The sequence below is a fragment of the Pogoniulus pusillus genome, chromosome 14 (assembly GCF_015220805.1).
Source record: "Pogoniulus pusillus isolate bPogPus1 chromosome 14, bPogPus1.pri, whole genome shotgun sequence".
NCBI classification, from domain to species: domain Eukaryota; kingdom Metazoa; phylum Chordata; class Aves; order Piciformes; family Lybiidae; genus Pogoniulus; species Pogoniulus pusillus.
Genome location: NC_087277.1, coordinates 18,309,320 through 18,327,105, shown reverse-complemented (window position 1 = coordinate 18,327,105; position 17,786 = coordinate 18,309,320). Strand labels below are relative to the sequence as shown.

The 17,786-nt window shown below is 41.8% G+C and overlaps 1 protein-coding gene across 2 annotated transcripts in view; it reads left to right on the top strand.

Annotated features, from left to right (window-relative positions):
* The window catches only part of TSNARE1 (t-SNARE domain containing 1), a 477,462-nt gene that overhangs the window by 163,345 nt on the left and 296,331 nt on the right, over nucleotides 1–17,786 (top strand). For both annotated transcript variants that reach the window (XM_064154390.1, XM_064154391.1), the window contains one exon: nucleotides 16,369–16,446. In XM_064154390.1, the coding sequence (XP_064010460.1) occupies nucleotides 16,369–16,446 (78 nt within the window). The remainder of the gene's footprint in view (nucleotides 1–16,368; nucleotides 16,447–17,786) is intronic.

Sequence of the window (17,786 nt, the reverse complement as noted above, 5' to 3'; positions counted from 1 at the left end):
CAGAAAACAGCTTACTAAGCTTGGCATTTGTGTCTGTTGACTGAAGCCAGAATGTTTTAGCTAATAAAACAGTTGTCTAAAAAATGTAATCCAATCTTTTCTTCATCAGTTCCCTGTCATTTCCACTTTCTCAGACTCATCAGTATCCCAGTGCCATGGATTTTTATTTATTTTTATTTAGGCAAATACTTTAGTCCCTGTCTCAGTTTTATTTTGGAAGGAAGGGAGAAAGTCTGTGTTCAAGTACATAATAGTCTCTTCGATCAAGATGAAGAGCAAAATCTGGTCTGCAGATATTTAATGAGTCATGCTGAGACTGAGAAAGTGAGAAAGCTCAGCTGAATTAAACAGCAAAAGGACAGTTCTTGTCTTGCATCAAATGCACAGATGGGCTGGAGGCTGGATGAGTCCTGCACCTCAGGGCTGATCCCTGCTGTGTTACCCATGCCATGCCTCTGTTTTACCCATAAGGAGGGGGTATTCTTACTTTTACAAAGGAGTAATAATAATTTCTAATAACCATTAACATCCATAAAGAATTATTTAATCTTTTTTTGATGCAAGCATGAGTGTAAAGTTCAGCATCCAAATTACATTATATGTGTAGTAACTATGCATGGAGTAACTACTGTGTTCAGTTCTGGGCCCCTCACTGCAAGAGGGACGTGGAGGTGCCCAAAGAAGACCAACTAAGCTAGTGAAGGGCCTTAATGACAAGTCTTATGAGGAACAGCTGAGGGCACTGAGATTGTTTAGTCTTCAGAAAAGGAGGCTGAGGGAGACCTCATCACCCTGCACAGCTACCTCAAAGGAAGTAGAAGTGAGGTGCATGTTGATCTCTTCTCACATGCAACAAGTGACAGGACTAGAGGAAACAGCCTCAAGATGCACCAGGGGAAGTTCAGGTTGAATCTTATGAAAAAAAAATCTTCACAGAAGGGGTTATCAGGCTGTGAAACAGACTACCCAGGGAGGTGGTGGAGTCACCATCCCGATAGGAATATAAAAGATGTGTGGACATGGTGCTTATGGGCATGGTTTAGTGGTAGAGGCTTATCAACAGTAGTGGGATTGTGAGCTCTAGGTGAGTGGTGGGTCTTGATCTCAAAAATTTCTTCCAACCTCAACAGCTCTATGATTCTGTGATTCTATGATTATACATTTCTTCTGGAGCTTTACATAAACTTCAGATGAACTACTCCTTTCCTTTTATTTTCTTTGTCATCGCTCTCATGATTTGTGCTGTTTTGCATGGGGTAGAGATGGCCTTGTATGTTAACAAGTCCATAAGATGTTGGCTGAAATTGTCTTTGAAAAAGTGAAGGGTTTTTTTCTAATCAACAAATAGCATTAAGATGATGTTTCCCTCTACTTCTCTCTCAGTACATGAGGAGGAACTGTGGAGAACAAAAGACTGTACTGTTTGCCCACATTGACCATCTCAGTAGCAGTGAACAATATAAAGCTTTGGCAGTAACTTGCAGAGGGTCAGAGAATTCAGAATCTGCTCCATGTGGATGTCAGGCAGATGCGGCTGAGCCTATGCCTTTTGTGCTATGTCTTTCCTAGTGAATAACTGCAGCAGTAACAAGACACAGGATGTTTCATGGCCATTGCTGCAACCTTTGCTGGTTACTTGCAGGTCCTATAAGCTTGGAGGACCAGATCTGCATAAAATGCTTCACAGAAACAAACCCAAGAGACTTTCAGAAAGTACAGCAGATGGTATTTCATCTTCCTCCCTGACTGCTGTCTGTGTTTTTCTATGGATGGATTATAAAATCCAGAATGTGCTTTATTATTTCTTCCAAAGGATCTGTTTCCTCAAACTAGATTGTTTCTATTATGGGTAATCTTAGGCAAACAAAAGTAATTTTTGTAGAATCATTTAATGGTTTGGGTTGGAAGGAATCTTTCAAGGTTATTCAGTCCAACCCCTCTGCAGTTGGCAGGGACATCTGCGACTAGTGCAGGTTACTCACTCCATCCAACCTGATCTGGAATGGTTCCAAGGATGAGGCATCCAACACCTCTCTGGGCAACTTGTGCCAGTGTGTCACCACTCTCATGGTAAAAATATTTCTTCATTATGTCTAGTCTAAATCTTCCCTTTTCTAGTTTAAAACCATCACCCCTTGTCCTGTCATGAAAGGCCCTGCCAAAAATGGTTGTCCCCATCTTTCTTATAGGCCACTTAAGTACAGAAATGCTGCAATAAGGTCTCCCTGGAACCATCTCTTCTCCAGACTGAACAATCCCAACTCTATTAGCCTGTCCTCACAGCAGAGGTGTTCCAGCCCTCTGATCATTTTTGTGGCCTCCTCTGGACCTGCTCCAACAGGTTGCTTCCTCTATTTATTAAATGTTGGGAAGATGCATGAATTATCATGAATAAGTAATCAGTGCAGTTTTCTTATTTAAACATACAGATAAAGACTCATAAATGACCTTTTTTTTTTTTTTTTTTCCTCTGGAGAATTTAAGCTCTCCAGAAGAGGACACTACATTGATTGGTGCTTTTGTTTTGAAATTGGAAGTCTGCTCTGGCACTTGAACACTATGCATCCACACAGCAGTCCTTTTTTTCCCTGTAGATAGATGCCAGCTGTCGCATTTCTTGGTTGTTGTTTCCCATAGCATCTACTTTGTCTCTGTTTGGGTAATTTCTGCTGTCCTGTCATCCCACATCTCACTTCATTTCTGTGCAGATCTCAATGACTTTCCAAGGGCTCCCCTGTTTATTTAGTGCTGGGACAATTTTTCTTCTGTATCATTGAGATGGTCTAAAATTGTAGTCCTGGTCAACAGAGGAAGTGATGAAGAGGAAAGAGGTGGGGGGAAAAAAAAGGTATTTCTTCCATTAGTATTTTCATAACTTTGTGCTGGAGCAAGTGTGGTTGACCCTGAAGCAAACTTGCAGTTCTCCTGGGGTCTAGTATAGCATGTTGAAACACCACCTTTTCCTGCAGAGCTCTCATGCACGTGCTTTCCTGTCCTTTTCCAGCTGTTTTACTCTATGGACTCACATGCCAAAGGGCTGGGGGTGGGGTGATTAACTTAGTTGGATGCTCATAGCCCAGAGCAGTGAGGAGAGCACTCCCTTGATCTCTGGAGTCCTCAGCACAGGAGGGACATGGGACCTGCTAGAGTGGATCCAGAAGAGGCTACAAAGGTGATCAGTAGGCTGAAGCATCTCTTTTATGAGGGCAAGCTGAGAGAGTTGAGGTTGTTCAGCCTGAAGAAGAGAAGACTCTGGAGAGACCTTATATCATCATTTTGATATCTGAAGGGTTCCTGCAGGGGGGCTGATGAGGGCCTGTTTAGAAGAACACGTAGTGATAGAACGAGGGGCAGTGGTATTAACTGGAGCAGAATAGATCTAGGTTGGACATTGGGAGGAAGTTCTTTATGATGAGGGTGGAGGAACACTGGAAGAGGTTGCTCAGAGAGGATCAAACTTGATAGGATCCTGAGCACCTTGATCTAGTTGGATATGTCCCTGATTACTGCAGGGGCCTTGGGCAAGATGACCTTTGAAGTTCCCTTCCAGCCTAATGCATTCTATGATTTTCCAACTGTACTCTTCATCTGAGTGTCACCACTATTGAAACACAGAGTTTCATCTCTGGCAACATTCCTGTTAGATTAGTGACTTATCCCTACTCTGGAACAGCTCCACTACGGTGTTAGGAAGAATAATCTCATTTATTAGATACATTATCTGCCAGGATCACACACTCTTATTCATTTTTATTGCTAACCTTTTTATGTGATACGCTTTGGGGATCTTTTTGGTAACAGAGTTTACCTTTCAAGATTTTGTTTATAGAATCAGTAATTGATAAGGACTAAAAAAATAAAATAAAATACCCATTTACTTAGGAGTTTTCACCTGGAAAAGTGTGGTAAGATAATATTTTTTGAAGTTTTCTGTCTTTCATTTGTATGGCTGTTTTTTCCTGATAATCACTTCCCTGCATCACATGGACTTAATCAGAAAAAAAAGTAAATAATATCATCTCAATTTTATCATCAATACCCTGAATCTTTAAAAAAAATAATTTTCTAAGGCAATTAGTACTGAGTGCACTAATAAGACCAGAAGAGGGACTGATTAAAAGATAGTTTAAAAATAAAACCACTGTTTGTAATTTTTAGCAGCAATAAATCTTTAAATAACAACATTTTCAAAATGTTTGGCTTCTTCATCTGTTTTTTGGTCTGTTTTCACATTACATTTCCAACAACTTTGGCAAGGAGTGTAAGATTAACCCTTTCCATTTTGTTTTTCAGTCAATTCCTTTGTAATTTCATATACTGTTGGTGCTTGTGTGTGTGGTCATAGCATAGGACTGCAGACTCAACTAAGAATGTTGCAGTGCAACCATAAACTGCTTTCACTCATATAAGATAATACAATTGGTAAATGCTTTGTGTTTGAAGGGACATTTAAAGGTCATCTAGTCCAACCCCACTGCATTGAGCAGGGACATCTTTGACTAGCTCAGGTTGCTCAGAAGCCCGTCCAACTTGACCAGGACAGTTTCCCGGCATGCGGCATTCGCAGTCTCTCTGGGCAACATATTGCAGTGCCTCACCACCCATACCACATCCCACATTCACGCCTTGTCATCATTAGAAAAAACCCAACAACTAATGAAGAAAAAGTGTCAAACATCTTCAGTGGCTTTTTTTCCAAATGACTTAGGCATCCTTTTAAAAACACAGACAGACACCACCTTAGCACTTGCTTGTGCTACTGCTTTGGAGCATGAAGAAGGGAACATAATTAGACTTTCCATCTTGGACAGATTGAAGCAATGGGATTTGATAGGGAAATTCTGCAAATGAATTGGTATTTTCCAGTACATTGATTTATTTCAATCAAAAATGAATTGTCTTTTAAACTCTCTTCCTAATCCACTACCAGCATTAGAAACAATGAATCAAAGTGCTTTGTTTTATTTAAAGGCTACTTAACTACATCTTTGTAATATGTCAGAATTATGCAAAACCTTTTAAAGTTTGCCTCCTCTTAAAAAGGGAGAAAAACTCTTAATTGTAAAACTGTCCAACCAAAGCCAAAATTCCACTCTGCCAGATTAGCAGCTTTTTAATCCATTGCTCCGCTCTGCACTTATTCTTCATAAAACCTGACTTAGAATTTTAAGTCTGTTTTGCAATTAGCCATCATAGAAATCCACTTAGAATCATAGAATTGGTTGGAAAAGACCTTTAAGGTTGTCAAGTCCAGCTAATTCTCCCTAATTCTCCTGTCTGAACCGGAACACCTCAGACAGTGTGGATGTCTGTGGTAAAAGGGATTCTCTAAATTCACTGAATTTCTTTATTAGTTTTAGATCTAGCCAGGTGAAACAGGGTTGAAGTCTCACTCATGGAATGCCAACTTGTCTGACCTTCAAATTATGGAATTATAGAATGGTTTCAGCTGGAAAAGACTTCTAAGATCGTTTGAGTTCATCTGTCAATCTAAGACCAACATGGCCATTAAACCACATCCTCAAGTGCCACGTCCACATGTTTCTTGAACACCTCCAGGGATGATGACTCCACCATCTCCCTAAGCAGCCCCTTCCAATGCCTGATCGCACTTTCTGTAAAGACTTTTTTTCCCCAATACCCAACTTCAACCTCCCCTTGCACAATTTCAGACCATTTCCTGTCATTCTATATCCTAATACTAGGGAGAAGAGACCAAAATCCACCTCAGTAGAACCTCCTTATAGCGATTTGTAGAGTGCAATGAAGTCTTCCCCAAGCTCTTCTCCTGTTTCCTCAGCCATTCCTCAGCAGACTCATTCTCCAGACTCTTCACCAGCTTTATTGCCCTTAAATCATTTTTAATCATTATGTTTTAAATTACTTAGAGCCATCATGTTACCACCATGAAGTGATGGAGTTTTTATGGTCTTGTGAGTTTTTGGCATTTTGTTCCACTAAATCAAAAATATCTGATGTTTTTTCTTGTAGACACTGGAAGGCCGTGTGTGGACTGATTTGTTGTTTGGTTGGTTTTGTTTTTTTTTTAGGGGGGGAGGGTTGTTGCTTAGTTGGTTGTTTCTTGTTTTAATATTCACTCCTGCCTGAAAGAATGAGAAAAGACTTCTCTAACATCAACATGATTTAATGAAGATGCAGAGAATATAATGTTTGATACTCCAAAGTATTGTTAGCCTCTTGAGCGTCTTTAACAAGCTTGAAAACAGAAGACTGCAAACTGTATAGTTTGCAGTCTTTTGTTTTCAGTCTTATCAGCCTGTTCAAGCTGCTGGAAAATACCTGACATATTTCTTGTGTCCTTGTGAAAGCAGGGAATCTGATAATAAATTAAAATGAACTGTTAGGGAAATAATGTAATAAAGTTTGTTGGTTGGTTAGGATTTTTGTCTTCAGTTTTGTTGGATATTCCCCCATACTGTGAGCTGGAAGCAGGCTGTAATTAGCATCTCTGCTTCATCTTACTCTGTTTTACTGTGAGTTGTATGCCACCTTCTGGGTGACACTTCATGCCAGCAACTTCCCATAATGATGTTTCTGATGTTTTGGGATGTCTCTGCTTCTTGTCAAGACTGTATGTCTCTCAAAACTTTTGTTTGTAGCTTTGTTGTTTAGTTGTGAAGTTGACTTTCAGAATTGGAGCAGATTTGAGTTGCTGTTGCTCACCTCTAGGCACATGGAATGGGTCACCGTGGATGTCTTAAGCATGGAGGACATCTCTCAGCCAAGAGTCAGTGCCTGGTGGAGGCAAAATGAATGTATGTGGCTCTAGAAACGGATTCTCATGGTGGATTATTTGGATCTCTTTCTTGCTTGCCTAAACACTATCTGGGTGGGTTTAGGGGTGTTAGGGTTTTTTTTACTATGAGATTGGTCAGGGTATACCTTGCAGGACATGGATCCAAAGTGGTCAAGACAGCTGAACAATGTAGTGCTGCACATCTCCTTGGCCAGGCTCCCTGAATATGAGCTGACTCGCTGGCACCTTCTGTTTTCCTGGAGACACAGGACACACTACAGGTCTGGGGACATACCAGCACTGGGTATCTTTTGTGCGCCTAGAGTGTCTCACTGCTTGCTTTCTTCTTCAGCAGTTGCTTATTAGCATATATGCAAAAGAAGGGATGAGAATAAAACGTCTTAAGATAATGCAAAGCAGATCTGATTGAATCTTGATTGCACTGTTGAAAAAAGATAAATAATGCTTCATTTTCTCTCTGAACTGCCTTTGGGGGGGGTTGCAAATTTGCATTTTACTGGCTGTAGAAAGATCCACTGATCTTTCAAAGAGAAACAATCTGTTCTCATAAAGAGAGATCACTGAGGTTGGGGGTTTTTTGTGGTTTTTTTTGTTTGTTTGTTTCCCTCTTATTTTCTTTATATTTTTTCTGCTAGTGTATCTGATGGAGAAGTATGGTGGGAGTAAGATACTTCTTCAGGGCAAGGCTGTGGGGTGAGAGGCCTCCTATCTTCTTGGTTTTCCTTTGGGGAGAGGAAGAGAAGATAAATACTTCACTACCTAAGTGTATTTCTCTTCAGATGGGTTGGATGAAATAGGTTGTGCCAGCTGAGATGGCTTTAGGTAAGGCTTCATTTCTGAAAGCAGGAAAAGTTTATTCCATATAAAAATGGCCAATAGTTTATAAGTGTTAATGCAAAGTGAGACCCTGAGTTAGCCTGTAGGTAATTGAGTTCTTGAATACACTGACCCCACTGTGTGAAAATAGGGGTGGGAAGAGGATTGATGCAAACACCAGCTTCATCCCTTTTGTTGAATGTGTAATCTCCTCAGCGTCCCCTCTTTGTGCTGTTGCCATGCTGAGGAGACTCACGTCTTTTCTACAGATCTCTTCAGAAGTCCATAGCAAAGAGCTTTGGAGCATGGCCACGTGAAGCAGCATCACACTACCCATGGCTGAGGGAAGTGTCTTGCCTGATGAGTGTTATTTTTGTTTACATTTCCCTTTGTCACTTACTTCACTCAAACTTCAACAGGAGGATATCAAAAGCTCCCAAGCTTGCATGCCAGGAGCAGCTTTGTAACACTAAACATGATGTTGCTTCTTTCATTCCCTTCCATTTCCCATTCTACTTTAAGCTATTTTCCTTGAGGAAAGGAGCCCTGCCCAAACATTCTCTTGACCAGTCTTTTATATGCTGGTATTTGTCAAAGTTTTTTGGACCAGTTTCAACAGAAGAGCGGAGATCATGAGAATAAATGAGGTTCCTGTAGTTAATATGAAATTGAAAGACAGAAGAGGACCACAACAACATCTTTACTTCAGAAGAGACATGGGAACAGACACCAGAGAGTTCTCAGGAAGCTGTTGACTACTGTTGTCTAGAGGACTTATGGGTGTAGGTGACTGTGCATCCAACAATTCTTGCCTTGTCTGTGTTCTGTAGCATTTTCTTTTTCCTATGACAATCTTCTTTGTCTTTACTCTTTGGCAGCTGGACTCGGTAATCAACAGTTGGACTCGATGATCTTAAAGTTCATTTCCAACTCAAACAATTCTATGGTTCTTTCTTTTTCTCCCTGTGCCTCCATCTTTTTCTACCTCTTCAATTTTAAGTCAACAGTGGAAAAGCTAAAATGAAGACAGAAATTCAGCATTTTGCTCCAGAGTGAATGTCTTGCTCTGGGACCAGCAGCCAGAAATCAAGTTTTTTATGTCTCTTGAGATCATTTCCCATTGCCAGAGGCACATGGCTGTCGTTATGGAGCACAGTCTTTGGTAAAGAGTTCCTTCCATGGATAACATAGGTCAACACTATGACAAGTATTCAAGGGGAGAGCTGAAGCTTTGCAATGGCTTCTCTGGTCCTAGAGACGTGTGAAACTTATCCATTCAGCTGTGTTGTTGAGGAGATAGGCAACAAGGCTGAGTTCAGTTTTTTATCCATACTGATTGATGTAAACTGAAGATTTGGGGTGGTTGGTTTGAAAGTAGAGTATGCAAGTTGCTCCTTACCTGTACTTGACTCTGTGCAGGAGTGTCATGTCACAAAAGAGGAGTTTGGATACCAAGTAACATTCTTCAGCAGAAGACGATATGCAGGTCTATGGAGAAGGACCTGGAAGTCCTGGTGGATAAAAAGTTCACCATGAGCCAGCAATGTACCCTCATGGCCAAGAAGACCCATGGTGCATTAAGAAGAGTGTGGCCAGCAGGTCAAAAGGAGGTTCTTCTTCCTCTTTATTCTGCCCTGGTGAACCCACACCTGGATTATTGAGGTGCAGTTCTTGCTTTCCTAGTTCAAGAGAGACAGGAAAGTACTGGAGAGAGGCCAGTGGACAGCCACAAAAATGCTGAGGGAACTGGAGCATCTCTGCAAGGAAGAAAGGCAGAGCTACGTGGGGGTGTTTAGCCTGGGGAAGACTCAAAGAGGATTTTCTCAATGCTTATCAATATGTAAAGGGTGGAGATTGTGAGGATGGGGATGGACTCCTTTCAGCAGTGCTCAGTGATAGGAGAAGGGGCAGCAGGTACAAACTAGAACACAGGAGATTTCACTTGAGCATAAAAGAAAACTTCTTTATTTTGAGGGTGGCAGAATACAGGAGCAGGCTGCCCAGAGAGGCTGTGGAATCTCCTTTTCTGGAGAGATTCAAAACCTGCCTGCCTGTGTTCCTGTGCAACCTGATGGAGGTTACCCTGCCTTGTCAGAGGGGTTGAACTAGATGATCTCCAGAGTTTCCTTCCAACCACCACCACTCTGTGATAACTTAATTTGAAACTTTCAATGGATCAAGGATGCAGATACAGAAGATCTGAAGATCTGTTACTGTCCTTTACAGAACACAGACATAGCTCTTGGTGGTGCACTGGGGAGAAATTCATCACAGTCATGAGTGCCGCTTTGCTACAGCCACATTACATGTTTTAAGTAGAAAGACTGAATTGCTTGTCCTGTTTTTCCTCTTTTTACTGTAATTATTGCCTCCTCCTTCCTACAACTTCTGAGTTATTTTAGATTTGCTACAAAATTGAGTTCAGGGAGGCAATTGACTTCACCTGGCTGCAGAAGAGCCACTAGGAGCTTTAGATTAGTGTGAAATAATTAGTAGGCAAGGAAGATTATCATGGGGAACATGGGTAGTTTTCATTAGCGTTAAGCAAAAGAATATTTCTGTAGATACCTTTAGTATGTATGTTGTCCTGGACCTCTACCTATTCCCTTTGGACATTAATTATATTCAAATCACTAGAGACAGGACCCTGTAAACCTGTCTTGAAGAGGAACTGGAAGACATTTCTACTTGCCAGCTCGCTCAGATATCTTATTCTCCTGCCACAACTGCTGTCAGTGATGGTTGGAGCTAATGGCTGTCACAGCTCCTTGAGAGATCCAGGAATGCTCACATGCATCAGAGGCCTTTTCTCCCTCCTGAGCAGGATGGGGGGAGGCCGACCATGAGATCCCAGATATATTTTGCTCCAAGCAGTAGCACCAAATCTCTCCACTGTTCAGATCTCATCCTGAGTGTCTCTTATGGATATGTCACAAAACCATGATGAATTAAGGACTACAACTGCACTGAAATGTTGAAAGCAATGCATTCTGAGTTACCATGGGAAAAATGGTTGTAAAAATCAAGTGTAAGATTTACCTAGATTTTTAAGGTTCCCAAACACTCTCTACAACTCCCTGAAAGGAGGCCATAATGAGATGGAAGTCAGTCTCTTCTTTCAGTAACAAGAGATGGGGCAAGAGGAAACAGGCTCAAGCTGCATCAGGGAAGGTTTAGGTTGGTCATTAGGAATAAAGTTCTTCACCAAACGAGTTATCAAGCCCTAGAACAAGCTTCACAGGGAAGTGGTAGAGTGACTATCTCTGGAGGGATTTAAAAGATGTGTAGATGTGTACTTAGGGACTTGACAGTGCTGGGTTTACGGTTGGACCAAGTAGGAAAATGCCAGAAATGCTGGTGTTAGGTGCTGCTTCTTTAGCAATTGTTGTCTCCATTTGCCAGGTGGGGAGCAAGTTGAGCTGATAGCAGAGGAAATTGGGTTGCCCTGTCTCCTGCAAAGAGGGTTCTGTTGGAAAGCAAACAGGGAAAATAAATGGAAACTATAAAAACATATTTTTAGAGTTGTCCATTTAAGAAAGTGGAGGAGAAACAATTTGTACATAGAATTCTATAACATATCAAATAATATTCAAGTTGGATAATAGGAAAAAAATATTTACTGAAGGAGTAACCAGGCATTGGAACAGGCTGCCCAAGGAGGTAGTTGAGTCAGCATTCCTGGAGATGTTTAAAAAAACCCTTGTGGACATGGTATTTCAGGACATGGATTAATGGTCATGGTGGTGTTGAGTTGAAGATTGCAGTCATTGATCTTAGAGGGTTTTTTTCCAACCAAAACAATTCTATGATTCTGTGATTCTAAAAGTATTGTTTTTCGCAGTGGTGACCCTGAACTTTATTAGTGTTAGAGCATGGAAAGTATTTACTGGATATTGGCAACCTTATACTCCTTCTGGAGGAGTTGTAATATTTTAGCACTTGCTTTATGTAGTTGAAGGTGTTTAATTATTTATTAGACACAAAAGTACTTCACATTCACTTTCTGTCATGGTTGTGGTATGTCTTTGCTTAGCTTGACAGTACAGATGCATTTTTGCTTCAGTTTCTGCTGCTGTTTTTAAATTGTTTTGCTTGTCTGCTTGAACTGCTGAATCCTCCACAAGTAGTTACATCTCTGCTTGATGTGTGGAAGATTGAAACTGGAGCAGTTAAAACTGTCTCCTTTTTACTTTTACCTTCCTCTTCTATCACTTTCCCTACCAACTCCTCTATCCTCTCCTTCCCCTATCCTGCTCTCCTCTTGCCTCTTCCCTTATCATCCTTTCCCCCCTCCCTTCCCCTTCTCTCTCCTTTCTATCCTAAAAGAAAACTGAAATAAAACCATAACTTGGCAGTATGCTGTAACATGAAATAAAGGTCCCAGGGCAGGAAAATGCAAACTGGATTCAGTGCAGTTCCCTTAGATAAGCCATTCTCCAAGAGCTGCATTTTCAAAGGAATTGTTTGAAAATTCTGCTCAAAAGTTCTGCTTCTCTTTGGTCAGTGGTGTGATTTTGGTTTGGTTTTGTTGCTTGTTTTATGTTTTTTGTTTGGTTGTGGTTTTTTTTTTCCCCAATTTGTACTTCTTTGAGTTGTAGGGATAATACAATACTCTGTTAGATTTTTATGGATTGAGTTTAGAGGCCTTTGAGGAGGAGTTCATTATAGAACCATCTCAGTCAGTCCTCTTGCATTTAGCTGGAATGAATATTCTGAAGCTTGAAAAGTAGTATGAGCCTCATATTGTCCTGTTGCATTTTTCCTCCTTTCCATTAAGGAACTAACCAATACAGGGTGAGAAAATTGGTCTACTCATGGCCACACAGAGGAGCTTGGATAGATCTTACTCTGCCAAATCAGCACCTCAAATTCTGGGCAGCTTTATAGACCAACTCTGGGTGTGCAGAATTGTTGTTCAGTGATTGAATTCTGTTACTCAGTGTTTATTATGGTTTTGCAGAGACTCCAAAAGGCAGGTGTGCACAGTCTGTACAGTGAAATTGGTGCTTCTCCTACATTTTGCAACATTTACCATATTTCATCTTTGCTTTTGGGATGTTTTTTGCTGCTGGGTGCTGTGAAACTGCAGAAGTGTCCTCATGTGGGATCACATTGAAGTCTGCAGTCCATAACATGTGAGGGGTTTAATGGAGCATTGTTCCTAGCTGATGCTTAAATTTGAGGACTCAAAGGAGTTTCCAATGCTCAGTTTGGTTGCATCATGGTTCATCTGAGGCTTCATTCAGGAAAATACCTCAATGCATATGTACTCAGAATCACTGAGCCAGGCCGAAAACCTGTACAGTCAAATTCAGTGTTTCTAAGGCAAAAAAAGGAAATCACAGAATCACAGAATGGCTTAAGTTGGAGGACACCTTAAAGATCATCTAATTCCAACCTCCCTGCCGTAGCCAGGGACATCACCCACTAGACCGGGTTGCTCAAAGCTTCATCCATCCTTCTCTTACATACCTCCAGGAATCAGCTGTCCACAGTGGGCAGCATATTCCAGTGTCTCACCAACTGCATAGTAAAGAATTTCTTCCTAATGTCTGTTCTAAATCTAGCCTGCTCTAGTTTAAAACCATTACCCCTTGCCCTGTCACCATAGACCCTTATAAATGGTCCCTCTCCAGCTTTCCTATAGTCTCCCTTCAGGTATTGGTTAATGAGCCCTTCTCTCCCCAGCCCATCAAAAAACCCTCTATCACAAATGGTGTGAACCAGTCCTTTCAGCACATGCAATTGGAAACGTAGCCAAGCTGAAGCACATACTAGGCAGTCATCCTCGCCTATTGCTAACCCAGACCATGCCTGCACACTGAAAATCCAAGAAAAAGCTTCTAAAACTGGGGTCAGCACAATCTGTAGAGATCTAAAAATCTGACCTTGCTGCTTTTTTGTCAGTGATATAAGGAAAGCTTGGTCTAGTTAGTAATAAGTGAAATTCCTGGGGAATTGGGTAAGCCCAAACTGATTTCTTGTGTTCTATGGCCTCATCTATAAAGCAAAGGGAAGGGGTATCTGAAACAGCTGATTTAGGGGGAAGAAATCTCTATCAATAAGCCCCTGTGTATTTGGATTAAAGACTATTTAATGACCTGGTTTTGTGTCAGCCTGACAGACTGACCAAGCACTTTCATTTAGAGCTGGTACAGACTTGAACTATCTAACACAAGTGCTGCTGGGAATGAGGTGTGGGTGTGTGAAAACCAGGAGGTGCATCCTGAGGACTGTCCTGAGCTTCTCATTTAGGTCAATATTCATGGTTTTCATCTTGCTCCATAACTGACTTTCTTGTCTTCCAGCTGCAGGCTGGGTTCATGGTGTTTTAATACTGAAGAGAAATCTGATTAAGGGATGGAGCTTAACTGCCATAGTTACAGTCTTCTGATTTGAAAACAGTTGTACCTCCCATTGGAGTTTCTGTCATGCTCCAGCTCTTAGCCACTGCTATTACCCACCAGCTAATAGCAGTGGCTTGTCGAATGCTCTGTGGTGTATTGGGTGGACAAGACCTGTGGTGCTTTTGGACTTGACCAAAGATTAAAGAAAAGCAGCTTCTGAGAAACCTGCAAAAGCCAATCTGGATGAGAGCCAGATTAGAGCTAAACCATGGGAAAATCTGCTCCAGAGCTTCTGCTATAAAGCTGGTGCCAAAGACATAGGTATAAATGAGTGCTTCTCTGGTGACTGTTCAAATGCCAAACTCCTCTTCAAAGCTTAAGTGATGTCCAAGCTCACACTGCTCCCTCTCTGGGGATGGTGAAATGGTGAAAGATAGTTTCAGGAGGATTTAAAGTTGGGAAATGAACCCTACCACCAAATCTCAAACCCCCAAACATTTAAACCCTCACTTCAGTTTTCTGCTTGGATACTCTGGCCAAAGTGGGACTTTGGGAATGATGCTGAGAGAAGTTATTTGGGCAGCAGCAATAGCAATTCCTGGCACTGAGTCAGGAACAAACAGGAAGGGGAGCTTCTCTTGGAGTTGGAAGATGAATGTGTGGAGGACTCATCTAGGTTCCCATCTCATTCCTGCCCCAAAAGCTTTGAGCCCATAGAAGAGTTTCATTCTGCCTACTGTTTTCTCACCTCTTCTGAAGGCAAGACATGCTTGCATGCCCTCCTCCTCTGCTTGCAGTTTCTCATTCATTCATTCATTCATTCATGTTTCTCATACTTGATAAATGAGCAGAAATCATTTGTACTCCAATTACTAATAGCTCCTAGAATTAGGAGGTGTGGTGTAGAAGTTTGGACTTGATGATCTTAGATGTCTTTTCCAATCTTAATGATTCTGTGATTTTAAACACTGTTCTGGTTCACATGGGTTGTATCTGCCATGTTGCAGCAGCATCTTTACTATCCTGATGGTACTGGAGTATTATTTGCTTGTCTGGTGCAAGATGCCTGATCAGACCCTGTGTCAGGCTACATGAGACCACCTACTTGGACTAAGTTGCTGCAGCAAGGAGGAACTGGTATCTCCTTTCAAAGGAACTGGATGAGAGTAGATTTAGACTGTGTAATAGGAAGAAATTCTTTACAGTGAGGATGGTGAGACATGGAAACAGGGATGGTGAGACATGGGAACAGATTGCCCAGAAAAACTGTGGAGACCTTTGTGATGGATTATGCAAAATTAATAATCTGTATTAATTTTGATATCCAGGCAAAGATTGTTAATAACTATGAAACCTGTTTATTAACATTAAATCTGACCAGAAAACTTATTCACAAGGTTCAAAATGCACAGTTTGGAAACTCATACACACAGAGAACAGGCAAAACTAGAGCACTTATTTCTTAAAGTGGCAAACACAGACATACTGGAAGAGAAGATTCTTGTGGTTAATTATACCACTTGCATTTATTTATACTGCTTATCCACTCGATGGACACAGGAAGCTTCATTCTGCTTGTGGCAGAAGGCAATTAGTGAATTACAAGAGGCTTTAAGTATTTACTCACAAAATATTATCAGACAGTACCCAAAGCACAGAGAGGGGTTGCTGTTGGTGGTCTCAAGCTGTTAGAGGCTTTGGAGTTTCCCAGGCTCTTTTCTCAGGAAGATGGGAGTCTATAGCAGAGTCTCTGACCTGGTTCCTCTTGATTCCTGCTTAAGCAGAAGCCTTGCAGAGAGGCAGGCAGGATGCAGTGTGATGTGCACAGTGTCACACTGGCTATGGAGGCCGATCACGTGCAGGCATTTAGAGCCTCCTCCTGGTAAACTCGAGGCAGTGGTGTTTACAAGTAGTTTCAGGATGCAATGAGGCAGCAGCAACACACCATGCTACCTGCTCATCCCTTTTTATCAATACAGGCTGAGACTAATGGGCCTTTGGATGTAGATTAGCCAATCAGAATGTCACTTTGCCAAGCTCGACCATATTAGGTGAAGGCAGGGCTTTTGTTTTCCTTTCCTGCAGTTGCTTCCCCCAGCACAAAAGGAGGGGGAGCAGGGGAACATGTCTGGACAAGCCACATTCCTTACACTCAGTGGCTCCAGGTTCTTTGTCCAGCCAGGGCATGGATAAGCTCATTTTTGGCCTATCAGGCCTACCACGACAACCTTATCCCTGGAAATGTTTTAAAACCAGGTTGGATGAGGCTTTGAGTGATCTCGTGTGTGGTGTCCCTGCCCATAGCAGATAATTTTTAAGCTCCCTTCCAACTCAAACCATTCTGTGATACTATGATCACCTGAGAGTTGAGCCCCTTTCAAAGCAGTCTCCAGTATTAATGTACCTTCTCTCTTTGTGTCTTCACAGCCACCCAGATTGATCCCAGTGAACTACAGGAACTTTTTCAGGAGACTTCAGCCAACGTCTTCCGAATTAACTCCAACGGTGCGTATAATGAAAGGTTTCCTCCTCAGTTATCTGCTGTCCTGCTGATCACTCGTGTGCATGGCAGCTCCTCTTCTCAGGGAGCAAATATTAATGCAGCTTTTCTGCTGCTCCATCTCACAAGTATCAGCACATGTCCAAGACACAGTTCTTTATAAGATGTAAAAATATTCCACCATATGTTCCATTAAACAGGCACAGATATATTCAATCCTTGCTGAGACCACATCCTTTTCTATTTTTAATTGTGTCATCTGTTACAATAGGGAGTTGGAGCGCAGAAAGGTGGAACAAGCCAGACTCATTTTGTAATGTGTTGCAGCACTACTGTGTTCAGTGTCTGTCATAGGAGCCTGCAAAACATCCATCTCCCTTAGAAAAACACTGGCACCAAAACTCTTCTGTTATTCTTCACTCTGTACACTGAGCAGGGATGTTGTTGCTGCTCATGTCTTCCTGGTCCCTGGAGATGCAGAGTATTTTCCTCCTTTGGAGATGTGCTCTGGCTCATCAGTTTTGGTGTGCTGGGCTGGAGAGATGTGTTTTACAGATAGATATAAAGTAGCATCATTGAATGATGATGGCTCATGTCATGCTATCCCAGTTCTAAAATACACTAGTTTCAGACAAGGATGTCAAATTATCAGGTGCTGATTTCATGGTGGACCTTGAAATTGCTTCTGCACAGCTTCTCTGTCTGGTCTGGTCTGTCTCTTGCAGAAAATGCTGGCCTAGGTGTAAAGAAGGCATCTTAGTGCCGCCTTATTTCAGTAATCAGCCCCACCAAAACATCCCAGAGGTAAGCCTCAGTCCTTGTGGCAAGGAAATCTTGCTAGAAGAAGGATCACAGAATCATGGAATGGTAAGGCTTGGAAGGGACGTCTGTAGGTCTTCTAGTCCAATCTCCCTGCCAAAGCACGTTGCCTGGAATCAAAGCCTAGGTGGATTTTAGAAGCCTCCAGAGGAGGAGACTCACTAACCTCTCTGAGCAGCCTGGTCCAGGGATCCAGCACCCTTGCAAGAAAAAAAAAAGTCTAAAACACTGTCATGTCTTCTTTAGCGGAATTGTTTATTCTCCATCTGCCTGGGAAATTCAAGCACTAATTTTTCTATGACTAAAGGGAGTAGTAGGTTTGAGTTTACTTTCAACAGTGATCACCTTGAGTCCCAGGACCTTCTGCAACATGGATGTCCCTCACCTCAAGGATTGCAAGTCTCATTGCTGCACTCCAATGTAGGTTCTGAATAGTCTCCATGAAGTCATTCAAGTGCCCAGCTTACTTTAAAGTCAGAAGGAATATAGTTATCCCTACTTTGTGTCTTAGGATGGAGTAGTCCTG